The 22,633-nt window shown below is 36.3% G+C and overlaps 1 protein-coding gene and 1 pseudogene across 1 annotated transcript; both read right to left on the bottom strand.

The window, feature by feature from the left end:
- Positions 1 to 1,794: 1,794 nt before the first annotated feature.
- LOC120145376 (protein ALTERED PHOSPHATE STARVATION RESPONSE 1-like) lies at positions 1,795 to 4,442 on the bottom strand. Its single transcript, XM_039159226.1, has 4 exons — positions 3,539 to 4,442; positions 3,025 to 3,248; positions 2,718 to 2,941; positions 1,795 to 2,638 (listed from the first exon to the last, which is right to left on the bottom strand). Exons 1-4 carry the CDS (start codon positions 4,440 to 4,442, stop codon positions 1,795 to 1,797), a joined length of 2,196 nt encoding a protein of 731 aa, XP_039015157.1.
- Positions 4,443 to 12,205: 7,763 nt separating this feature from the next.
- On the bottom strand, positions 12,206 to 15,120 carry LOC120145275 (annotated as a pseudogene).
- Between the last annotated feature and the right edge of the window lie 7,513 nt (positions 15,121 to 22,633).

The raw sequence follows: 22,633 nt of genomic DNA, 5'->3' as shown, positions 1-22,633 counted from the left end.
CTGTGAAGATATAACAAGAACAATAAACATAAAGAGTAGTAGTTTATTCTTCAAACTTAAATTTGCAACACTGTGAATTTAGTATTTGTTTTTGTTTTTTGGTTGAAGTAATACAATTCATTCAAGTTTCAATTTGCAGAAGAAGAATAGTTTCTGAAACTTTAAATCGCAACACGAAAATGAAAATCGCAACACGAAAATGACTATCGCAACGCGAATTTGACTATCGCAACGCAAGAATCGCAACGACAGAATCGCATTGCGATAGTCATTCTCGGTTTCAAATACTAAAATTGAAAGAAACTTGAATGGATTGCATTACTTCAACCAAAAGACAAAACAAAGACAAATACTAACTTCACAGGGTTAAAGACTAAACAGTTTAGCAGTATTGGCAGCAATCGAATGAATATAATAAGCAATCTAAGTGAAATGGTTAATCTATTATTGAAAACACCAGTAAACTTATCATCAATTTCAATATGAAAAAACCTAATAATAATGCAAAAATTTCAAAATAAAAATAATTAAAAAAAAACTAACCCTCGGTGGTTGATTTGGTTGATTTTCCATTTCTGACCGTGAATGATTTCGCCGGAGATGGAGACTGATATCGTCGTGGGGACTGATTTCGTCGGAGATGGGGACGGATGTCGCCTTAGAGAGTGAGAGATGAAGATGAGACTGAGTTGTGATTTAGGGTTTTAGGTTATGAGTTGCGATTACGGGATATACTGTGGATGGTTCAGTGTTCCGATATATTAATATATTCGTGTTTGGAATTTGAAAAAAAAATACGCGTTAATACGAATGGCGCTATGTAAATCGCATTGCGATTTTCCAAATTCGCGTTGCGATTTACGTAATCGCATTGCGAATTAATCGCATTGCGAATTAGGAAAATCGCAACGCGAATTTGGGAAATCGCAACGCGATAGTCAGAATCGCGTTGCGAATCTGGAAACTAATTTGCGATATCGGAGATCGCGTTGCGAATTATCGATCGCATTGCGATTTAGTTGGTCATTTTGGCAAATCCAAAAAAAGTTGGTTAAAATCGTATATTATAAGACATTTTTTGTCATTGAGGTTATTTTCTCTAAAATTTATATGGAAGTTCCTTCTAGTTTTAAATTTAAGAAGTTAATGGATTGTAGATTGAAGAAAACTCTTTATGGGCTCAAACAGTTTCCACAAGTATTGTTTGAAAGGTTTGTCAAGTCAATGATCTTACTGAATATAAGTGAAGTCGAGGTGAGTATATCTTGTTCATAAAACACTCGGAACTCTTAAAAAGTTCATCATTTTTTGTGTATGTGGATGACACGATAATTACTGGTGATGACAATGAAGTAATGAAGAACTTGAAAGAATGTCTTTCTGAAGGAATTTGACATCAATTTGTTGGGAAAATTGAAGGATTTTGGTTGTCTTTATGAAGGAATTTGACACCAAATTGTTGGGAAAATTGAAAGATTTTGGTTTATCGTAAGTAGTTGTTGGCATTAGCTAATGCTTGTTAAAATGCAGCACTTGCAGAGGTCTCAAACCCTAAAAAGAAAATGAAACTGATAATCTTGAAGTTCTTGCAAAGATCTTTCATCAATGGCAGTTAGAAATGTAATGATGATGATAAACAATCAGCTATATCATCAGAACTGAAACATCATGGAAACATAACTAAATTTGCCTAAGCGAGCTGCTTAGACATGATATTCAATGATATACAAGTAGAAATAGCACCAAACTCATTAAACCAAGATTCTCAGAAACCTCTTTAGCTTTGTTATGTCATCATCTGCTACCATTTTCCTCAGCCTTGGAGCCCTCGATATAGGACATGTTCCCCATTTTTACAGCATTTTCACTTAGAGTCACAAGATCATTGTAGATTTTCGTAGAAGCCTTGGAGAATTCAATTAAGGACTCGAAAACAGTTGAAAACCCAGTCTGAAATCCATTCAATGTGATTCTCTGTGTTTCTTGCATGTAACTGTGGTGTTTCTCCCTTTCCACGTCCAACCTCTTCCTCATCATATCCAACTGATCTTTCTTCTCCATTAGATATACATTCCGCTGTTCCGTATCATGCTCGGATTTAAATTCAGTAAGCAGCTTGGATTCCAAGAACCTGGTTTCTGCCTTCTGGAATGCCATAGTCCTTCTATCAAGTTCTTTTGCCATACCATCAACTTTCCTCTTCTGTTGCTGTTCCTCCCCTTGATGAGCCCACAGTGCCTTAACATCCTTGGAAAAGCTTTTCAATGAAAAGGTGACAGCCTTATCTGGTAACTCTTCCATCGAATTTAACCAATGATAACATATCACAAGAAGTGGAGGCCCACTGCCTCCATACGGGGCACTAGAGCTCCTCCCTCTGGAATAAAATTCTACTTCAGGAACCAAGAACTTAGTTAGCCAGCCATGAAGAGCTTGAATGTATGCTCTTTGAGCCGCAACATAGTCTGTAAAGCAAGCACGCCAGTTTTGAAGCTCAGCTTCAAGTTGAAGCGTAGCAAGCCGGTGAGAATCGTTGCAAAACTTTCCAAATGAAGGGCAGGCGAAGGATTTCACTTCAGAAAGAATTTTGTTTTGGGTTTCATGAGATTCAAGCATAACTTTCCAGGTTCGTGTTAGGCTGCATCGAAGGGAAAGTTGAATCAAAATCCAAAGTTTAGATGAAAATGTAGGATTTTTTTAAAGATTATTTCACCTACCCTTTTAACAGTTCAATAATTTGAGGCAGTAGTTCTTCATCTCTGAGTTTCTGAATTCTCTTTGAGATTGATTCGGCACTTCGAATTGCAATCAAGATACCGGCATACAAATCTTTTACTGCTGCTCTGGTTTTATCCATTGTAAGTTCATTGTATCCCTTGACATCCTGGTTTCTCAGTAGAGAACATTTTCTCTCATAAATTTTCCTTGTGCTATTACCAGCCTACACGGTAAGTTAAAACATATTAAATACCCTAACAGATGCACAAATTGGCTTTGCGAAAATGAATATCGATTTTTTTTCACCTTAACCTCCTCGTAAAGCTTCTTTTCCCACGCATAAAGTGTTCCTAGTGTTGATGAATGGCTTCCTGAATCCATTCCTCCATATTGATAAAAAAGATCAGTCTTATATTCTGCCCATGCTGAAGAACCTTTTGAACTGGATGCCACCAGACTCTTACATGATTGAGGCTTAGACAAAGTGGATCGGTGCCATGTAATAGCCTGGATGATTTTAGTCGAGTTCTCTGCAAGAAAATTAGCAGTCAGTGATTTCCTGTAATAATATGGACATTAGGACCATCAAATTATACTAGAGGACCATGGACTAATAACTGAATGTTAGACCCACAAGTGCAAATGCAGGGGATAAAGACTCAAGATTTTTGTACAAAATACTCATAAACTGGAGCTGAACCCACAAGTTTGAAGCAGAAGAAAACTTCAAATGCCAACTTAAACAATTTTTACTAGTTCTAAACATGTATTAAAGCTTGAGTCAAGCTCAAAATATTTGAAGGGAAACAAAAGAACTGACCTTTAATCCCCTCCAAACCAGATTGCAAATGAACCATATTAGCTTCCAACATTCTTGACACATCTTTCCCAGAATCACAAGCCCTGATGAAATAATCTTCAATATCTTTCAAGGCTTCTAAAAGTTCCCTTCCTTTTTCTGGGCCATCCATCACTGTAATCCCTTTTTGTTCTCCTTGGCTCACATGCGTCTCTTCCTTCACTTTCAACACACCAGTTTCACTCTCCTCATGCTCTCTTTTGTTATCTTTTTCTTCAACAATGACAACCTTCTCTTCCTCTTTGGTGTCCCCTTCCTCTTCTAGCTCCGGTATCCCTTCCTGTTCCCTCACGGCTCTTAAATTATCCTCGGAACACCTGTTATACCCACTCATAATCTCTGGTCTAACAACATCGAACGGATTAAAAAAGTCCCACCCGAAATCCCTTTGCGGTGATGGCATAGGTGGTGGCATTTGCATATAAAAGTACCCACAATATTGTTGTTGCTGCTGTTGTTGGTGGTGGTGTTGTTCTCTCACCAGCTCTTGCTCGGTCACTTCCTCTGAACTATCAGAGCTTGTCGAAGAACCACAAGACTCACAAGCAATGGCTTCATGGCTAGTGGACTCGGAAGGCCTTTGTTGAAGCAGCATTGGGTTGTTCATCACGTTTTGGTCCGTGGCCGGTGGTGAAGGCGGACAAGGTGGCGGAAAGGTGATGAGAAAAGGTGAAGCAGGTGAAGAATGGCGAGCTACAAAGAGCTTAATGGCAGCTGACAAAGCAGAAAGAGCTTGACAGTACCTAAAATGTGCTTCCGCAAGTGCATATCTTCTGTCCACTGCTAGCTTTATAAGGTTTTTCCTTTCTCTACAAATTGACACAACCTCTTCTTCTTCCTCAAGCTTTGAAGCAACACAACCCATTTCCCTCTGCTAAAAGCCTGGGGTGTTTTTGTTTGCCTTTTTTTTCCTGGTTTCAGTAGGCTTAGAAACTACTAACTTATGAATGTATGGGGATAGGGTAAAGAAAGGTAATCTTTTGGGGGAATCTAAGCTTTCTTTTCTGCTAAAAAGGAGGTGGGGTTTTAGCAAAATGGAAGAAAGAAAGATCTTACAAGGGTTTGAGACCAGGAAAATGTAGCTTTATGAGGAGTTTTAGAACCTACAGAAGTACTGTAATCTAAAATACTTGGTTAACTATAATGAAGATTAGTTACTTCATTTAGTTAACTATAATGATGAGCAAGGGCAAGTAGAACAATAAATGACAGAGTTAAAAGGGCGCTGGTAAGAAATTAGAGTAAACAAGATAGGGGCTCGAGAAGGAGGGAGAGAGAGGGAGAGAGAGGGAGAGAGAGGAGAGCTCCTTTGTTTTAGTTATTTGCACGCTATGAAATTGGTGACTAAAAACACTAAAAAATATAAATTATTATTTCCATTTTATAAGCAGACATATTTCCATTGGGAAATCTGGTGAGTAAAAAGAAGAGTCAAATGTATTCTAGTTATAAGGATAGTGACCACACCACTGCAAACACCCCAGAGAAGGTAGGAGAGTTCTTGTCTTTTGCTTGGAAGTATGTATTGGATGAATCATTTTCGTATTATATATTGTTTTATGTTAATACTTTGTATTTAAGTCTTTAATATGAATTTACAAAAGCAGTAGGTTTAAGCTTGAGTGTATGTACGTGTCTCTACTGCTATTCACAAATCTCTTTAACTAAGATTGTTTCTTGGCAATAGGTGAAAAGTATTGCTATATTTTTGCGAGGATTTAGAGCTCTGAAGGGTGATGTTTAGAAAAAAGAAGGTTCTTGTTTGGTCCATAAATGAATAATGTTATGCCAGAAAACTACTGACAATTCCACATGAAGTTGCAGGTTATAATTAGCCTGTGTTATCCAAAGCCAAAGGTGTCATCAGCTTCATTCTACTTTTTTTTTTCCTTTTTTTTGTTTTGGTGAAGGAAAAAGGGAAAGGAATCCTCTTACATATGTTGGCATATATTCAACTTAAGAGCAAATGTGCTTAAACAAAATACAATAGATAAGATTACTGGATTTCTGTTTGGGAAAACAAAGGAAAGAACAAAGGACAATGCTGAGAAAAAGTCTTGTAAAGATAAAAGAACCAAATCTCAAAATTCCATTTCAAGTCAAAGCATATATTATTGTTAACACAATCTTAAGTTCCTAACACACAAAACTCTTCATAACTCACTTTTCATTTGTTTTTTGTCACCTAAAGCCATTGCCATTGAGGGAGAAGTTGCGGATGCAAAGGGGTTTTATGTTAGTGGCGGTGCTTTGGTGGGTTTTGCTTTGTTTATTGATTGATGGTGAGGATTGAGGATCAATGGCATTGAGAATGGAGCCATGGTGAGTAGGTTAGGGAAGAGAAATGTAATAAATAATAATGGGGAAAGGGGTTATTTAGTGGGCTTTTTACCTAAAAATTAACTAAAATATTATAATATTATATATCAAACATTATTTTCTTAAATTTTATTGATTCAGCACTCAAGGTCATTAAGTGAAACTATAGGGATCATTTATAATAAATAATAATAAGAAAATGTTGACATTGCACTACATGGGAAGTCGCATTTCAAAGGCGCGTCTTACCACATCAAATTTCCTAAAAGCATATTAAAAACATATGCTTTAAAAATTGAAAAATAAAACTATAGGGACTAATATCATAATTTAATACATATTAGTTACTTGAGTTGAAGAGCATAACGAAGTTATTTTATATAAGCATATTGGAGTGTTTAGGTTATGTTTCTTGATAATGTGTGATAAAAACTAAAATGTGTATTCCTTAACTTTTTTATCTATATATCTAATTAATCTGCTTATACACTATTATTAAATTACATTATTTTTTTTATAAGTAGAAGTTTATTCATCCAAAAAGAAGCAGCAAGCTGCTACAAATGACAATAAACAACCTAGATTAGTCCCCAAGCTAGGCTCAACCTCCTATTAACATCATCCATCATATTCATATAACATCTATACAATTTAATTCTAAAAGACTCTCTAATGCTATTTAAAATCGTATCAGCAGAACGAATCACACCACGAAAATGCCTGTGATTACGTTCTTCCCAAAGAAAATAAACAAAACCAGTCCACGCGAGCTTTAGAATATGAACAAGGAGGGATTTACCCTTCAAGTTCGAAATCATCCAGTGTATGGCATTATCCCAACAGGTTAGCAACTGTAATTGGAGACCACAAGCATGCAAAATGGCTTTCCATATCACCCTTGCAAATGAACATTCCAAGAACAAATGGTTCCGAGATTCTTGATTATCACCACACAAACCATAGACATTAACAGTGACAATGCCAAACCTTGCTAACCTGTCTTTGGTTGGCAATCTATCGAGGATCACCATCCAAGCAATAATGGATAATTTTGGGATATGTGATGGGAACCAAATAAGCCTATGCCACCCAACCTTGTCCCTCATATCACGGATACGATCCCAAATCCAACCACCCTTGATATGTGGCCAAATAGAAATCAAAATGAACAATCTCCTAGCCTCCTCTCTAAGCTTAATCAGCTTATTGAGGATCCAACTGAAATGGGGTTTTCTGTCAACATTCCAATAGTCCAAAGATTTAAAGCAGTAATCTTTAATCCAAGCGATCCACAAGGAACCTTCACCTGCCAAAATCTTCTTTACAAGCATCAGGCAGCAAGCCTTACTCCAATCAGCTAGCTTCCTTAATCCCAGACCACCCTCATATTTTAAAGAACAAATCTGACTCCAGCTCACCCTGGCACCTCGAGTTGTAGTATCACTACCCTTCCAGAAAAATCGCATACAGAGCTTTTCAATATCATTAACAACCCCTTTGGACAGGATAATATGCATGCTCCAATAACCAAAGATGGTCGATAAAACATATTTGACCAACTGCAACCTCCCTCCAAAACTAAGCTTCCTGCTCGACCAATGATCGATCATATTCTTAATTTTCACAATGAGAGCCGAACAATCTTTACTAGTAAGCTTCCGAGTAACCAAAGGCACTCCCAGATACTTGACTGAAAGCTGCCCAATTTTAAAACCAATGACACTCTGTATCTGATCCAGAAGACTCATAGGAACTCCACAAGCAAAAAGTTCAGACTTCAAAGCATTAAGTCTTAAACCTGAGACTTCATAAAATTTCTCTAAAATGCTAACCACCCCTAATATTGAGTCCAATGAACCATGGCAAAACAAAAGCAGATCATCAGTAAAGCATAAATGTGTGAGAGAGGTTTTCTTGCACTTTGGGTGAAATCTAAAAATACCAATCTTAGCAACCACATTCAATAAAGAGGAGAGGTCATTCATCATAATTACAAAGAGATAGGGGGACAGAGGGTCCCCTTGTCTAACCCCTCTAGCACCTTTAAAATATCCCACCAAACTACCATTTAAAGCAATTGAATATCTAGGGGTAGTGACACATGCCTTAATCCAACCACAAAATATGGCAGGCAACCCCAAAGCTTCAAGAACAACCAGCAAGGAGTCCCATCAAATTGAATCAAAAGCTTTTTGCAAATATATTTTAATAGAGCATCTAGGAGACAAATTCTTTCTTGAATACCCCTAACTATCTCCTGGGCAAGCAAAGTATTATCAGCAATGTTTCTGCCTTTTACAAAAGTTGATTGATTAAGTGAAATCATACTGGGGAGAAAGGTTGCTAACCTAGCTGCCAAAATTCTAGTGATTGTCTTGTAGATCACTAAACAACAGGAAATAGGCCTAAAGTCCTTTGCCATACAAGCATTCAGAGATTTTGGCACCAAAGTAATGATGGTAGCATTAAAAGAAGGCAAGATAGAAGCAGTTTGAAAGAAATACCTTATAGCAGCAAGGAAGTCCTTACTAACAAAGTCCCAGGTTACCTTGAAAAACCAGGAGGTAAAGCCATCTGGACCAGGACTTTTGTCTTTTCCTTGCCTAAAAAGTGCTTCTTTGATCTCTTTATCAGTAACCTCAACAAAAAGTAAATCAGCTCCTTCAGGAAAAGAAAAATTCAGCAGAGGCTTCAAATATTCAACAGAACAGCCCCTAACCAGGGGGTCAGCAGTACCAATAAGGTTCTTGAAAAACTTAACCAATTCAGCAGCCATATAATCAAAAGTTTCATGGTATACACCATTATCATCCTTAATGATTCTGATGGTGTTTCTCTTCTTATTTGATTATACTCTCTGGTGAAAAAATCTAGTATTCAAATCTCCTTCTTGCAGCCAGTGAGCCTTAGCTTTTTGCCTATAAAATTTAGCTTCAGCAGCTTCTAAGGCTATTAAATCAGCCTGAATCATCTTCTCCTCATCAAGCCTCTTTTGATCATAATGAACAAGATTATGGATCTGTACAGATTCAAGTTCTGCTCTCTTTCCAGCAACTCTAGCAGAAATATATGAAAAATGGTTCCTATTAAACTCCTTTAGTAGAGGCTTTAATCTTTTCATTTTATTGAAAAGAATTTGCATAGCATTGCATGTACACTTCTCCTTCCAAGAATCTTTAACAACCCCCAAAAACCCCTCATTTACAGTTCAACAGTTTAAAAATTTAAAAGGCTTAGGTTTGTGAACCTGAGCTTTCTTCTGAGTCCAAACTATCCCAGGGCAATGGTCAGCGACCCCATGAGCTTGGAATTCTACTGCTGAGTCAGGAAATTCTAACAAACACTGAGTTTTAGTTAAAATCCTGTCTAACTTTCTAGCCAAGTAGGTACCATCCTGCTTATTAGACCAGGTGTAGAGTGGACCAGTATAAGGGTGATCTTATAGCTCTAAATCCACCAGACAACCCTTGAAATCGTCCATATCAGATGTACTATGTAAACCCATAGTTTCAAAATCTTAGCTTTCATGAGCATTTGCAATAATGTTGAAATCTCCCCCAATTAACCAAGAGGTGGAGCCAACAACAGTTTCAAGAAGCTTCAAATGCTCCCACAAACCCCTCCTAACCAGATTATTATTGCTGCCATACACTGCAGTGATAAATAACCTGTGGCCAGCCATATTTCCTGCAATAGAAAGGGTCTGATCATAACTATTTAAAACAGAAAAGGAAAGGTCTTTTTTCCAAAGAACCCAAATTCTACCCTCATCAGAGTAATCATAGTTAGTAGCTAAATTCCAGTCAGCAGATAGAGGGGCTACAACCTTAGAAAAATTAGCATTCCTAACTCTGGTTTCCATAAAACAAACCCATCAACGTTTAACATATCCAATCTCCTCATCACTTTGCCTAACTTAAGGCAATTATTGATCCCCCTCACATTCTAAAAACTAAAGATCATTAATTAGAAATAGGAATGTCACCCCTACTTGCATCACCATTAACCTCAAAACCTTTTACCTTGTCCAAATGATATTTCTTTTTAGCTTTAATTTCATTAAGGATCAAGGCAACCCCCTGAGATGTTACCCAAGCCTTCCTAGGTCCCTCAATAACACCTCCTCCAGCCATACTCTCCATTTTATTAGATGAACCAACATTGTCTTTTTTCTTTCCCTTAGCCTTCTTCTTAGGGATCAAAGAATCCTGCAAAGATGGGAAATCACCACCACAACTAATATTTGTCCCAGTTCCTTTAGGTAAGGCCATACCAGCATCCCCTAACTGATCATCAGTTCCAGAACTCTGCTTAGAAGTCATCCCAGTAGTGCCAACAATATCACTTAACACAGGAATTTGAACATCAACCAAACTTCCTTGCAGAGAGCCTTTAGTGTTATCCTTAGGAGGATTAACAGCTTGAGACTGATCAGTAACAGCTTCCTTTGCCTATTGCAAAGGGCCAACAATAGCTTCCTGCAGAGCATGGACAGAAATAACCTCAGCAGTACCAACTTTCAATTCTGCAGTCTTTAATACTTCTCCACTAGAATTGGTCTTCTGCAGAACAGAGCAAGAAGAACCAGCCGTCCCCTCATTGTCAGAAGAACCAGGATTATGAGGATTCACTTTTTTCCTCCAAACCTAAGCTTCCTTACTCTTCAGAGGTCCTTTCTACACTTCAAAACAATTACTTACAAGATGCCCAAAAGTTTTACATTGCACACAAAACTTAGGAAGCCATGGGACATAGACCTTGACTTTCACTAAAGAACCATCCCTTAGAGCAACATGAACCACCTCAGGGATAATTGCCCCAACTTCCACCTCAACACAGACTTTGGCGAAATCGAGTCTCTCCTTGGAGGCAGTAACAGAATCCATGTACAATGGAATCCCCACGGCACTGGCAATATAACTGAGACCCAATCTAGAAAACAGTTCTAATGGAACATTGTATAGCTGAATCCATATAGGCATTCGTTTAAGATCGAAATCTAACTTCTTTAAACTAGGTTCCCATCTCCTAAGCACAAGAGGCTTGTTTTGAATGTGCCAAGGGCCATTCTCAAGCACCCAGTCTCGAAAGTCCACATTAGAAAAAGAAAAGACATATAGATTATGCCCAGCTAAACTGACCTTAACCTTCGATGATTTTCCCCATAAAATCTCAGCTATTCTTTGCATGGAACCAAAGTTTGGAGCATCGCAAATAAATTGTCCCACCACCGCACGGTCCCATTCAGCAATCCCCTCATCAATAACGCTGGGAGGAGGAATGACAGTATGAATCCCCTCAAGAATTTCAGGCGAGAAATATTCTAGGGATTGTTCCTTAGTTCCACGGAAGAGCTTACGCAAATCAAGCTCTGAAGACAGAGATCCCATAAAATTGAAAAGCAGCAAACCAATTACACCCAAAATCGAAAGAAAAGAAGCAACGATCAACACCAAATGAGCACATCTGGGAGCCCATTAGACCTGTTATCATGCGCCCAGAGCATTTCCATGGTTTTTTAAAATTTAATGTTCTACTAAATATAATTTAATTAAAATTTATATTAATTAAAATTAGACATCCATTGCCCATTAGAAGGCGCACTTCAATGCCTCTTCGGTCCACTTAAGCAAAGATACGTTTCACGTAACGTATCTTATTATAAAAGATGTTAGATCGAGAAACGGTATTTGACAAATAATATTATAATATTTAGGTAACTTTCGATTGAAAAGTCCTATACTCCTATTTAGTGTGGGTTTAGCGAGAATATGGCCATGACACAATCTGACAAATGTTATTCCCACCTCGGGAATTGTTACTTCCTCCATTCTCAATACCCCAAGCTTTGGTTTGCTGGAAAAAAAACCCTACTATTTTCTCCCTTGAATACAACAAGAAATCAAAATACCTAACGACACAAGTCAAAGAGAGTTAAAGATCTTGGACAACCTCATCCTGGTTTCAGTTCATGTCCCCAACAACCATTATTTTATGATGTTAATACAAATTTAAACTCAAAAACTGATGAGCCATGTATAAAAGAAAAGGTTACAAAACAGTAACCACCCACAACCAGAAATGCCTAAAACAGCCAATATTCACTGGCATATGAACCATTTTGAAGGATTAGGAAACCAGATAAAACATGGAGTCGTTCTTCACTGACTATTTCCACCCAAATCTCACAATCTTTGTACAATGCAACACTGTTAACAGTTGTGAAGCAGCAAGTACAACAAGTTTCTCAATAGTAAGAACGGATGCACCAGATGAAGACAAAAGGAGACTATCATATAGACTTTTAAGGAACTATTCCCATGTAAATTTAACTATGTTTATTGTCACTTTGTACTCTTTTCTAGGCAAACTAAGTAGTAGTTTCTAGTTAAAAGTTACAGTGTACATTAAAGAATTGAAGGCTTGCCCCTTTTGTCGCTTTTCGGAAGCTACCTGGTATTCACATAGAGACAATACAACAAAGAAATAGAAGCGATGCGGCATGATCAGGTACTGTCAGCTTCAGTTGGCATAGCACAAGGAGCCAGCGTACTATGAGGCAAGGCGATTCCTCCGCCTCGAACGGATAGATTAGGAGTCTTAACGGAGGTTGCCTTGCTCTCGAGGTTTGAGTTAAGAAACGCCACAATAACTGTGATGTCATCGTGGAAATGGCGACGAACACCACAGTCAATCTTCTTCAGGTCAGAATATCTCATGTCTCTCTTCTTTGCTGCCTCTTTTAGTGCAGTTTTTACCAGCCTCTTGGCAATTCCCTGCTTGTAGACCAAAGTCAATAAAAAGTTTTTTTTTCTGTTCTTTCGGAATCCTTATTTTAAGATGAACTGCATGTCGGTCAAGATATTGAAATTGCAGCAACTGTAAAATGTCATATCTCATGTAACAAAGGAAATATTTTCAAGATAATGATCAAAGCTTCATTAGCAACTTGAATTCTGTGTTGTAATATCTATAATCAGTAGCCAACAAGAAAAGGCTTTCATATTCGAAATCAAATTAAAGTGTCAGAGGGAATAAGAGAAAAGATTACAATTCATGACAAGATACATGACATTAAACATCGAGGCATTAACTTACTCTTCTTGGATGATTCTGAACTATATCAACAGCTTCTTGATTGCTTAGGTGCTCCCAGAGCCCATCAGATGCAAATATCACAAACTGATCATGTAGCTGCAACAGGTGCACTGATATTGATGGGTCTGAGCTCAAAATCGGATTTTTGAAAGGTTCGCGAAGCCGGAATTTAAGATACAAAGGCTCCCTGTTGAACTCGGCCCTTTTCAAATATACATCACCAATAGAATTGGAAATCTGTAAGGTTGAGAATTCTATCAATACAACATACTATGAAAATCAATATCAACAAAATTACAATTCTGTACTGCTAGACGGATAGCTCGCACTATTTTGGTGCTTGACTTGGAATATATGGATACATGGCACTTCAATAGATGACCATGATCAAAACACAATACAAAAAGCTTAAGGTTGCAAAGCTTTTCGGCAACAGCCGGTAAGCTATTTATCCTTTCCAATCATCTTTGTTAATTACCAAGTTTTCTCGTAGTAAAAAATATTTATTATTTCCCTTTTCCTTTTAAGCTTTACAGGTAAACCCAAACATCCAACTGTACCTATTCTTCCCCTAAATGGGGCCCCTTATATTTACCATATTGAAAGAGAAAATACCATGCAGCTAATATAATCTTTTTTCTAACCAAATCAAAACCCTTCTTTTGCTTGAACATGTTTCGGAATTGTAATCATAAAAATCCATTTTTTCTCCAAAAACACTGAAGGCCCGTTTTCAGTTCTTATTTTGAAAAGTAACCAAATGGCAGATAAACTCTTCCCAGGTTCATTCTTCGTCCCTAAAATAAAGTTTTCAAATATTTATAGCAAGCATGCTTGATATTTCTCAACTTGAACAAGAGCTGGTTCAAGCTCTCTATGAGTCTGCAGCACAGATGAACGTAATTAATACCTGCTCCTTTATTCACATGGTTATTCTTGTAGACAAATGAGATATAAGGCATAAAGAAAAGCAAGTCTTTCTTCATCTCATTTATTTTCCTACATACTCATCACAGCTAGGAAAAAGTGTCACGGTTAAGAACTCGATGTTATTACTTAACGATATTAGTAGTTAACCACTAAAAATAACAATTGTTAGCACTTAGCATGGTGAAACTTACCTGTATTAGACCTTTTACACGCCACTCATTGTGCTTCAAAACTACAATTTGTGGGTCATCAGGGTGCAATGATTGCAGCTCCTGTCTCACGGACTCTATACACGCATTATGCTCAGCAGAGAGCTGAATGGCCAGAAACTCTCCTGTTACTTTCACAGCTCTACCCAAAACAGCACGGGAATCACCAAGGTTGGCAACATAGAGGGATCCACCATAGATAACACCAGTCAGGCAACAGGATCCAACAGCTGCAATTTGTGGTTTTATAGGCCACTGTTTGGTAACAATAGACAAAAAACCCTCTTCTGTTGCTTGATACGCTTTCTGTATTACATCAACTGACATTGTCTGTTGCTCTGATGAGAAACCTGAACATAACAAATTTTACAGAACAAGAAACATAATCAGTAAAAAAGTGCAAGATAAAAATGTCAAATATGAAAGCAAGCTCTACAGCAAGAAATAAGCAGTGAGGCGCAAAACAACTGAAGGACAATCAGTAACCTATAAGCATTTGGACCCAGAACAACAAACCATAGCTAGGGCGCAACAAGTACCACAGTTATTCCTTCAATTATTTAATCCTATCCAAAACAATTGTTTATTGAATATTTCTTCCATGTACTTAATCAGTAAATAGAGAACTTAACAAGAATTCAACCCAGGCAAAGGCTTTTTACTTACGTTTAAGATGTTGAAAGAGATGATAATTGATGTAGCGCAAGTCTCTGGATCCCCATGCCCGTCATACAAGCCAACGAAAGTACCATAGGGACTGGAATCGTGTGAATTCAAACAACCGGACTCAAGCTGGCTCTGATCCTCAAGTAAATTGTTGGCCTGAACTACTGCCATTGAGAACTCGCCACTAAAGTGTTGCCCTGAGTCCTTATACCACAAAAGCCCATCTTGGCGACCTCCAGCATCAGAGCTTGGGTGAATGTATCGATCTGACCTTGGCCGAAAACGGGCCCTCAAGAAGTTTATAAACCCAGATAACAACCCTCATCTCCTCCAAAAAGCCCTCCAAATTCTCCACATCTAAATCAAGCACTGAATACAAATAGGAGCTAGAAACCAGAACCGTGAGCCTTAAATTTCTTTGAGCCTCAACACAAAAATGGAAAACTACAGCAACATCAACAACAAAAGACGCCAAATAGTTAACAATTCTGCAATGCGAAATTACAACTCAAAAGCAACTAAATCAAGCAAACCTCAAGTAGAAGTCAGTAGCTTTAACTACTCCTCAAGCCTTTGTAATACAATAAACTCGATAACTATATAATCAATAGCTAGCAGAGCAATCAAAGAGGAAATCAAAGACCGTACTTTTCCTGGAAAAATCAATAAAACATGAAGATATTTTGTAAAAACAACAGAATCGGTCAAAGGTTAACGTAGTTGGTCGGCCATTGGGATATCCAGAGGGTCTAAAGTTTCACATTTGAGAACTTTAAACAACCATGTTTCAGATATCGCTTAAAACCCATTAATCGTCATAATTCAACTCATGATTCCCACATTAAAAGTTATAAATTAATAAGAAAAAAGCTCACCTTTTTAAAAACAAATTGACCACTTCGGTTTACTTTGAAATGGCGATCTGGAACCAGAAAAAGAAAAGGCTTCATGCGAGGTTCAAAACCAGAACCAATAGATCTATATATCGATCACATCAAAAGAGAGGGAAAACCAAAAATCAAAGTTTAGGTTTTGCTTTCTGATTTGGGTGGTTTCAACTAGTGATGATATAATTGAAGTAGAACAGAAGATAACAGAAAATTTGAAAGGGACGAGTTTTTCTTTTTCCCTTTTCTTTTCTTCATGATTCCTCAAAAAGAGGGTCTTTTACTCCTTTTATATCTAAGATTTGGGGTTTGGCCCCAAACAACTTATTAAAAAAATATCTCTCCTCCCTCTTCCCTCTCTATTTGTTTATCTTCCTTCTAATTCTCAGCAGACAAGACCCATTAAAAACCAGCAAAGCAGAGGTCCATTTTGGGCTCCACACCCTTAATCCGGTAACAGAGAGGAAGAAACTAAATAAAGATACAAACTCAAAAGAAGTAAATGAAAATCAAGTTAAAAGAAGGATCAATTAATTTCTCTCTCTCTCATTATTTTTATTAATAATTTTGTGCCATTTTAGTATTTAGTTTTATTTTTCTTTCATGTATACCAATGTAAAAGATTTTAGAAATTTGGAGATTTATGTATTACGTATAAAACAATAAATATATTTAGTCGGTTAGACAAATGATTTATGTGAATATTATTATATATTTTTGGTTAAATTTAAATATATTTTAGTATTAAAATAATTATATATTATAATAATTAATTTTAGTTCGTCGAGTGAACTATAATCATAGTTATCTCACTGAAAGAAAGCGATAGCAGAGAGCGGAGGCAAAGGAATGTAGTGGTGAATCAATGGTACTCCATCCATTCATAGTGGATATGTACTTTGTTACTGTTACTTCAATTTCAAACCCCCACATCAACTTACTGCAACCAACGATATATGAAGTTTTTTTTGAATTAATCACTTGTATTCATTTTATCTATTGATCGATTAATCTAAATCGGATACTGTAAAGGCGAGAGCGATCCTCCCAACTCAGTTTACTCCATTCGTAAACGTCAGGATTCGAACCTCTAAACTTACTTAAAAGACCTAGTACCTCATCTTACTAGACCAACTGATTGTTGGTAATATATAAAGTTTTTTAATTCCTCAAAATTTCAACATTTTGTCTAAAATTTGTCTAAAGAAAGAAACATATATTATCAAAATAAAAGTAATAATAATAATAAAAAATTAAATAATTTCTGTCTAAAGAAAGAAACATATACAGTACATTTTAGCATAATCTTAAACATGACTTACAAAATTTTATGTTAAGAATGAATTTCTAAAATTTCTAAAATTTTAGACGAAAAAATCATATTATCAATAAAAGTATAAAGAAATATTTAGATTATAATAAAATTTAAAATTTTAAAAGGATTAACATCCCGTCAACCTCCTCGATTCATCATTGATCACGAGAATAAGTTGGGTTAGATAACGGCACCAACAATATATGTGAGTATTATCTTTAACCATTTAATTACCGTATGTTAAAAAGGTCATATTTAAACACTTAAAAAAATCAGTATCTAATTAATATGATATTTACATTAATTAAATATTACTTTATTTAAGTATTTAAATATAATTATTTATATATATTTATTGAATAGTTGGAAATAAGATTAACATATATGTATTATTATCTAATGTGTTTCATATTTGTGTTAACATATATTTTTATATGTGTTATACATATTTTTTTCAAAGTATTTTTCGAAGAGTGTAATTGACTTTTCGTACTTTTTACTTATGTGATATCGAAAGACATATTATTTTTTATAAATAATTAATAATATGTATTATTTTAATATATAATTTTTTAAATGATGAAATATGATAAAAGAACAAGTGTGAAACGTGGATTATATTTGATAAGTCGTACAGTATCCACCCAATGTGCAATGTTCGGCCTCTGATAGTGGAAGCAATTGTTGGGTCCTCCATTTTCACAGTTCAATTTATTTTCTAATTTATGATGGATTGAGGTTAATGATTGTTCAACGTCTTACAATCAAATACGATGATAATGATGATAATAATAATTAAAATTAATTAATATTTTTATTATTAAAATTATATATATTATATAATAAAATTTACAATTAGTTATAGAATCTGCATATGTAGATGGTGTATGATATCAATTTTTAATATGTATAAATGATTCACATATTAATTTTAAATATAATTATATCAGGAAAAAAAATAATTGAACATTATGGTGGAAAGAATTATTTAAATAAATACACTAAATTATTTTATGATTTAAAATATTTCTTATAATAACTCGATGATTTCGTCACATTACAACAATTTTATCATCTCGTTATGCATGCATGACAAATTTCTCATATTATTTGTCTGCACGCTAGTTAGCAGTGATGTGATCCGGACACACGAATGATGAGGAGCAGAAACTATCATTCGGTTAATGTAACCCCTAGATCCGGTCTGAATGTTAGACTCAAATTTAAGTAGTCATATATCTCATTCAGAGTTTTTTTTTATATATTTAAAACAACTTATAAAATATTAGATATAATACAGAACAAAATATCAATAATACATATATATCCAAAACGATAGCAAAATACATGTCACCATATACAACTGAAAAACAAGTAGAGTTATTCGTTCATACAAAAGTAAAAGTAGTTGATCTCCCCTGATATCAAATCTGCTAGCTTACTGTCTGCTACTATCTGAAAAATGTTAAAATTTACAGAAAGAGCTAAAAAGCCCAGTGTGCTCCGTACAGTGTATAAAAATATACTAATAAAATATTTCAATAAAATTTGTTTATGCAACATGTTTTGAAAAATATGAACACTACTCACATCCTTTCACAATCTGTTTGTGTAGGTTCCCCACAACCATACACCCCGCACAACCAGTAAGGCCCTGAGCACACAACCGAGGAGCCTGCATATAATCTTCCTCCAACAATATTTCCCCCCAATGATAGTAATAAACATGAATGTATTCGAGTAAAACAATGAATAATTCTTTAAAAACATAAGAATGTTTCAAGCTTGAAATCCATAAGCAGAAATGCAGAAATCAAAAATCAAATCAGTAATGTATGGTAATTCAGATGTTGGGTAATCAGTATTCAGAAATTGGTATAAAATAATGTAACCAGAAATCATATCAGAAATATGCGGTAAATCAGATATCAGATACACAGTATTCAGATATATATATATACTTTAAAACAGTAATATAATACTGTCAGGAAACACACCTGTAACAGTCTGAGAAATCAGATAGGGAAGCCTATTATTGGGTTTGTCGATCACGCTCTACTGCAGCGCTAGATCCTACGAATTGGAAAAATTCATATTGGGATCCTAATATAAATAATCTTAACCTTTATTAAAATTAATTTACGGAAACATACGGGTAAGTCTCGTAGTACGCAGTTCGACCTGATCTGAAGAGCGGACAATACCAGACCTAACTGATCCCCTTTTAGGTGAAACACGAGTACCTTCATAAAATATTTTACTGAATCAATTCCTTAACAAAATCTCAAATAAATAATCAAAAATGCTAAAATACTAAGCCTTTTGGGTTGACAAGCTCGATTCGGGGATTTCAGGTCAGAATTTAGAAAAATGGATTTTGGAAAAAGATTCAGGACGTCGAAAAAAAATAAAATATGACCTTCCGAAAATTTAAATTCTTGGTCAAAGGCAACGGTTTTGACTGACGATTTAGAGACTTTCGAGTTCGAATTTGGTGGAACGGACCCCAAAAACAGATTCGAAACGTCAAAAAAGTCAGGATAGGTATATTCAGAAAAGATTAACGGCCGTTTAATGGCCGATCAAATCCAGTCAAAGGAGGTCAACAGTTGATCAACCATTTTACACAATTATCACCTTTTTTAAAAATATTTACGAAACTAACACCCTTTTAAAAATATTTACGAAAATAACACATTTTAAAAATATTTACCAGCACTTTTTTTAAAAAAAAATTATGAAAATAGCACCCTTTTAAAAATAATTACAAAAATAGCATCATTTTAAAAATAATTACAAAACTAACACCCGGTCAACGGTCGGGTCAGACCGGTTAAAAACCGTTTTTTTTACAATCCCAACCGAGTAGAACCTTCCCCACGCGCAGTGGCGGCGCGTGGGATACTTTCCGGTGTCATATAAATCACGGAAAAATTCCTAAAAATAATTTTAAGTGATTATAAGGCACTTATAAAGCTCGATTCAAAATTTTAAACGGTGGAGAGCTCGATTTCAACGAATCGGAAACTTTGACTGCTTCACCTCCTCACGCGCCGCCGCATACGGAGACCAAGGATGACACCGGCGAGATCAAAATGGCATAAGGAACATGATGGTGCGGGAGGTGTCGAAAACGTATCAACGATCGGAGATGAATTTAAGATTTTCTCGATGGTGGTGCTAAAAAAACGTCGAGACTTTGACTCGAAATTCACAGTGTTTGGTAGCATTTCACTCTAATTGGTTTACTGGGTTTTGTTCATGGGTCAAAGATGAATACGATGGTGGTTTCAATTTGACGATCGAAAGTTGGACGGCATCGGAATCGGGTTTCAAAGGAAAGGTGTGGGAGAGCACTTTGGTGAATTGTTTTCTGAAATCAGAAAACAATTCATCACGTTTAATAGAATGTCTGCCGACATTATTTGGGTAAATTCATGTCTTGGTCCCTGAATTTCCTTCAACTCTAAAATAGGCTACAAGTTTTGAAAATTTTCAATTTAATCCTCAAATTTCACCAAATTACTTAATTAAATCCTTAAATTTCAATTAATTATTTTTTTTCAAATTTCCGGGTTGTTACAATTCCCCCCTACAAGAAATTTGGTCCTCGAAATTTACCTTATGAAAATAAATAAGGAAATTGAGCATTCATTGACTCCAATGTCTCCCAAGTAGCTTCTGAGGGGCTACGATTACTCCACTGAACTTTGACCATTGGAATACGTCTATTCCGAAGAACTCGCTCATCCCTCTCTAAAACCTGAACATGCTCCTCTTCATATGAAAAATCAGGTCTCAGCTCTACTTCATCAATTTGAATGATGTGATCTGGATCTGGAGGGTATCGCCTCAACATAGACACATGAAAAACATCATGAATACGACTAAGCTGGGGAGGCAACTCAAGCTGATAAGCAATAGGTCCAACTTTCTTCAGAATACGATACGACCCAATAAATCTCGGACTCAGTTTACCCTTACGTCCAAATCTCAATACCTTCTTCCATGGAGATACCTTGAGAAAAACCTGATCTCCAACCTCAAACTCGATATACTTACATCGCTTATCTGCGTATGATTTCTGCCTATCAAATGCCTCTTTTAAGCGATCACGGATCAATCTGAAAGTATCCTCAGTCTCTCGAATCAAGTCTGGACCCAAAATTTTTCTATCATGCAACTCTGTCCAACATATAGGAGTATGACATCTACGTTCATATAGAGCCTGGCACGGTGCCATGCAAATACTTGCATGGTAATTATTATTATAAGCAAACTCAGCTAATGGCAAAAAATCTCCCCAACTACCACAAAAATTAATCACACAACCCCGTAACATATCCTCCAACACTTGAATAACTCGCTCAGACTATCCATAAGTATGTGGATGAAAAGTTGTACTGAAATTCAAACGAGTACCCAAAGCCTCGTGCAAAGCCTTCCAGAACCTGGAAGTGAACCTCGGATCTTGGTCAGATATGATAGACAACGAAACACCATGAAGTCTAACGATATTAGAAATATACAATCTAGCCAATTTATCCAGAGAATAATTAACCCGAATAGGAATAAAGTGCGCTGTCTTGGTGAGTCGATCAACAATCACCCAAATAGAATCCTTTTTGGAATGAGTCAGAGGAAGACCAATAACGAAGTCCATCGTAATGCGCTCCCATTTCCACTCAGGAATCTTAATTGACTGTAACAATCCATATGGATGCTGGTGTTATGCCTTAACTTGCTGACAAATAAAACACCTCGCGACAAAATTTGAAATATTCTTTTTCATACCAGTCCAAAAGTAACACTCCTTGAGATTATTATACATGTTGTCCCCGCCAGGATGCATAGCATAAAGACTACTATGAGCCTCCTGAAGAATAACCCGTCTCAACTCATCATCTTTAGGAACGCATTAACAACTGTGAAAACACAAAATACCATCCTGATCCACAGTATACTCTGAACTCGATCCATGCTTAACTTGTTCAATAATGGGAAGCAATGAGCTATCCAGAAGTTGTTTGGCCTCAATCTCCTCGGCCAAAGTAGGTTTAACCTGCAACTCTGCTAACAGACTATTATCATCAAATAAACTCAAGTTGGCGAATAAGGCTCTGAGATCTGATATCGTCTTACGGCTCAAGGCGTCTGCCACTACATTATCCTTCCCTTGATGATATTCTATCTCTAAATCATAGTCCTTTAGAAGCTCCAACCAGCGATGATGTCTCAAATTCAATTCTTTCTGAGTAAGCAGATACTTCAGACTCTTATGATCAGTATAAATATAACACTTTTCTCCGTAGAGGTAGTGTCTCCAGATCTTTAAAGCAAAAACCACGGCAGCTAACTCCAGATCGTGAGTAGGATAGTTACGCTCATGCGGCTTTAATTGACATGACACATAAGCGACAACCTTCCCATCTTGCATCAAAACACATCCTAATCCATAGTGAGAAGCATCACTGTAGACAGAAAAATCTTTCCCAGATTCAGGCTGAATCAGTACTGGGGCTTGAATTAAAACAGTCTTCAGTTTCTCAAAGCTAGCTTATTGGTTCTCAGACCAAACAAATGGAACATCTTTCCTCAATAGTTTCGTCAGAGGAGCTGCAATAAGGGAGAA

Source organism: Hibiscus syriacus, unplaced genomic scaffold (genome assembly GCF_006381635.1).
Source record: "Hibiscus syriacus cultivar Baekdansim isolate YM2019G1 unplaced genomic scaffold, ASM638163v2 tig00110893_pilon, whole genome shotgun sequence".
NCBI lineage: Eukaryota > Viridiplantae > Streptophyta > Magnoliopsida > Malvales > Malvaceae > Hibiscus > Hibiscus syriacus.
Note: the sequence above shows the minus strand (reverse complement) of the source record. Positions and strands in the feature narration are given on the sequence as shown.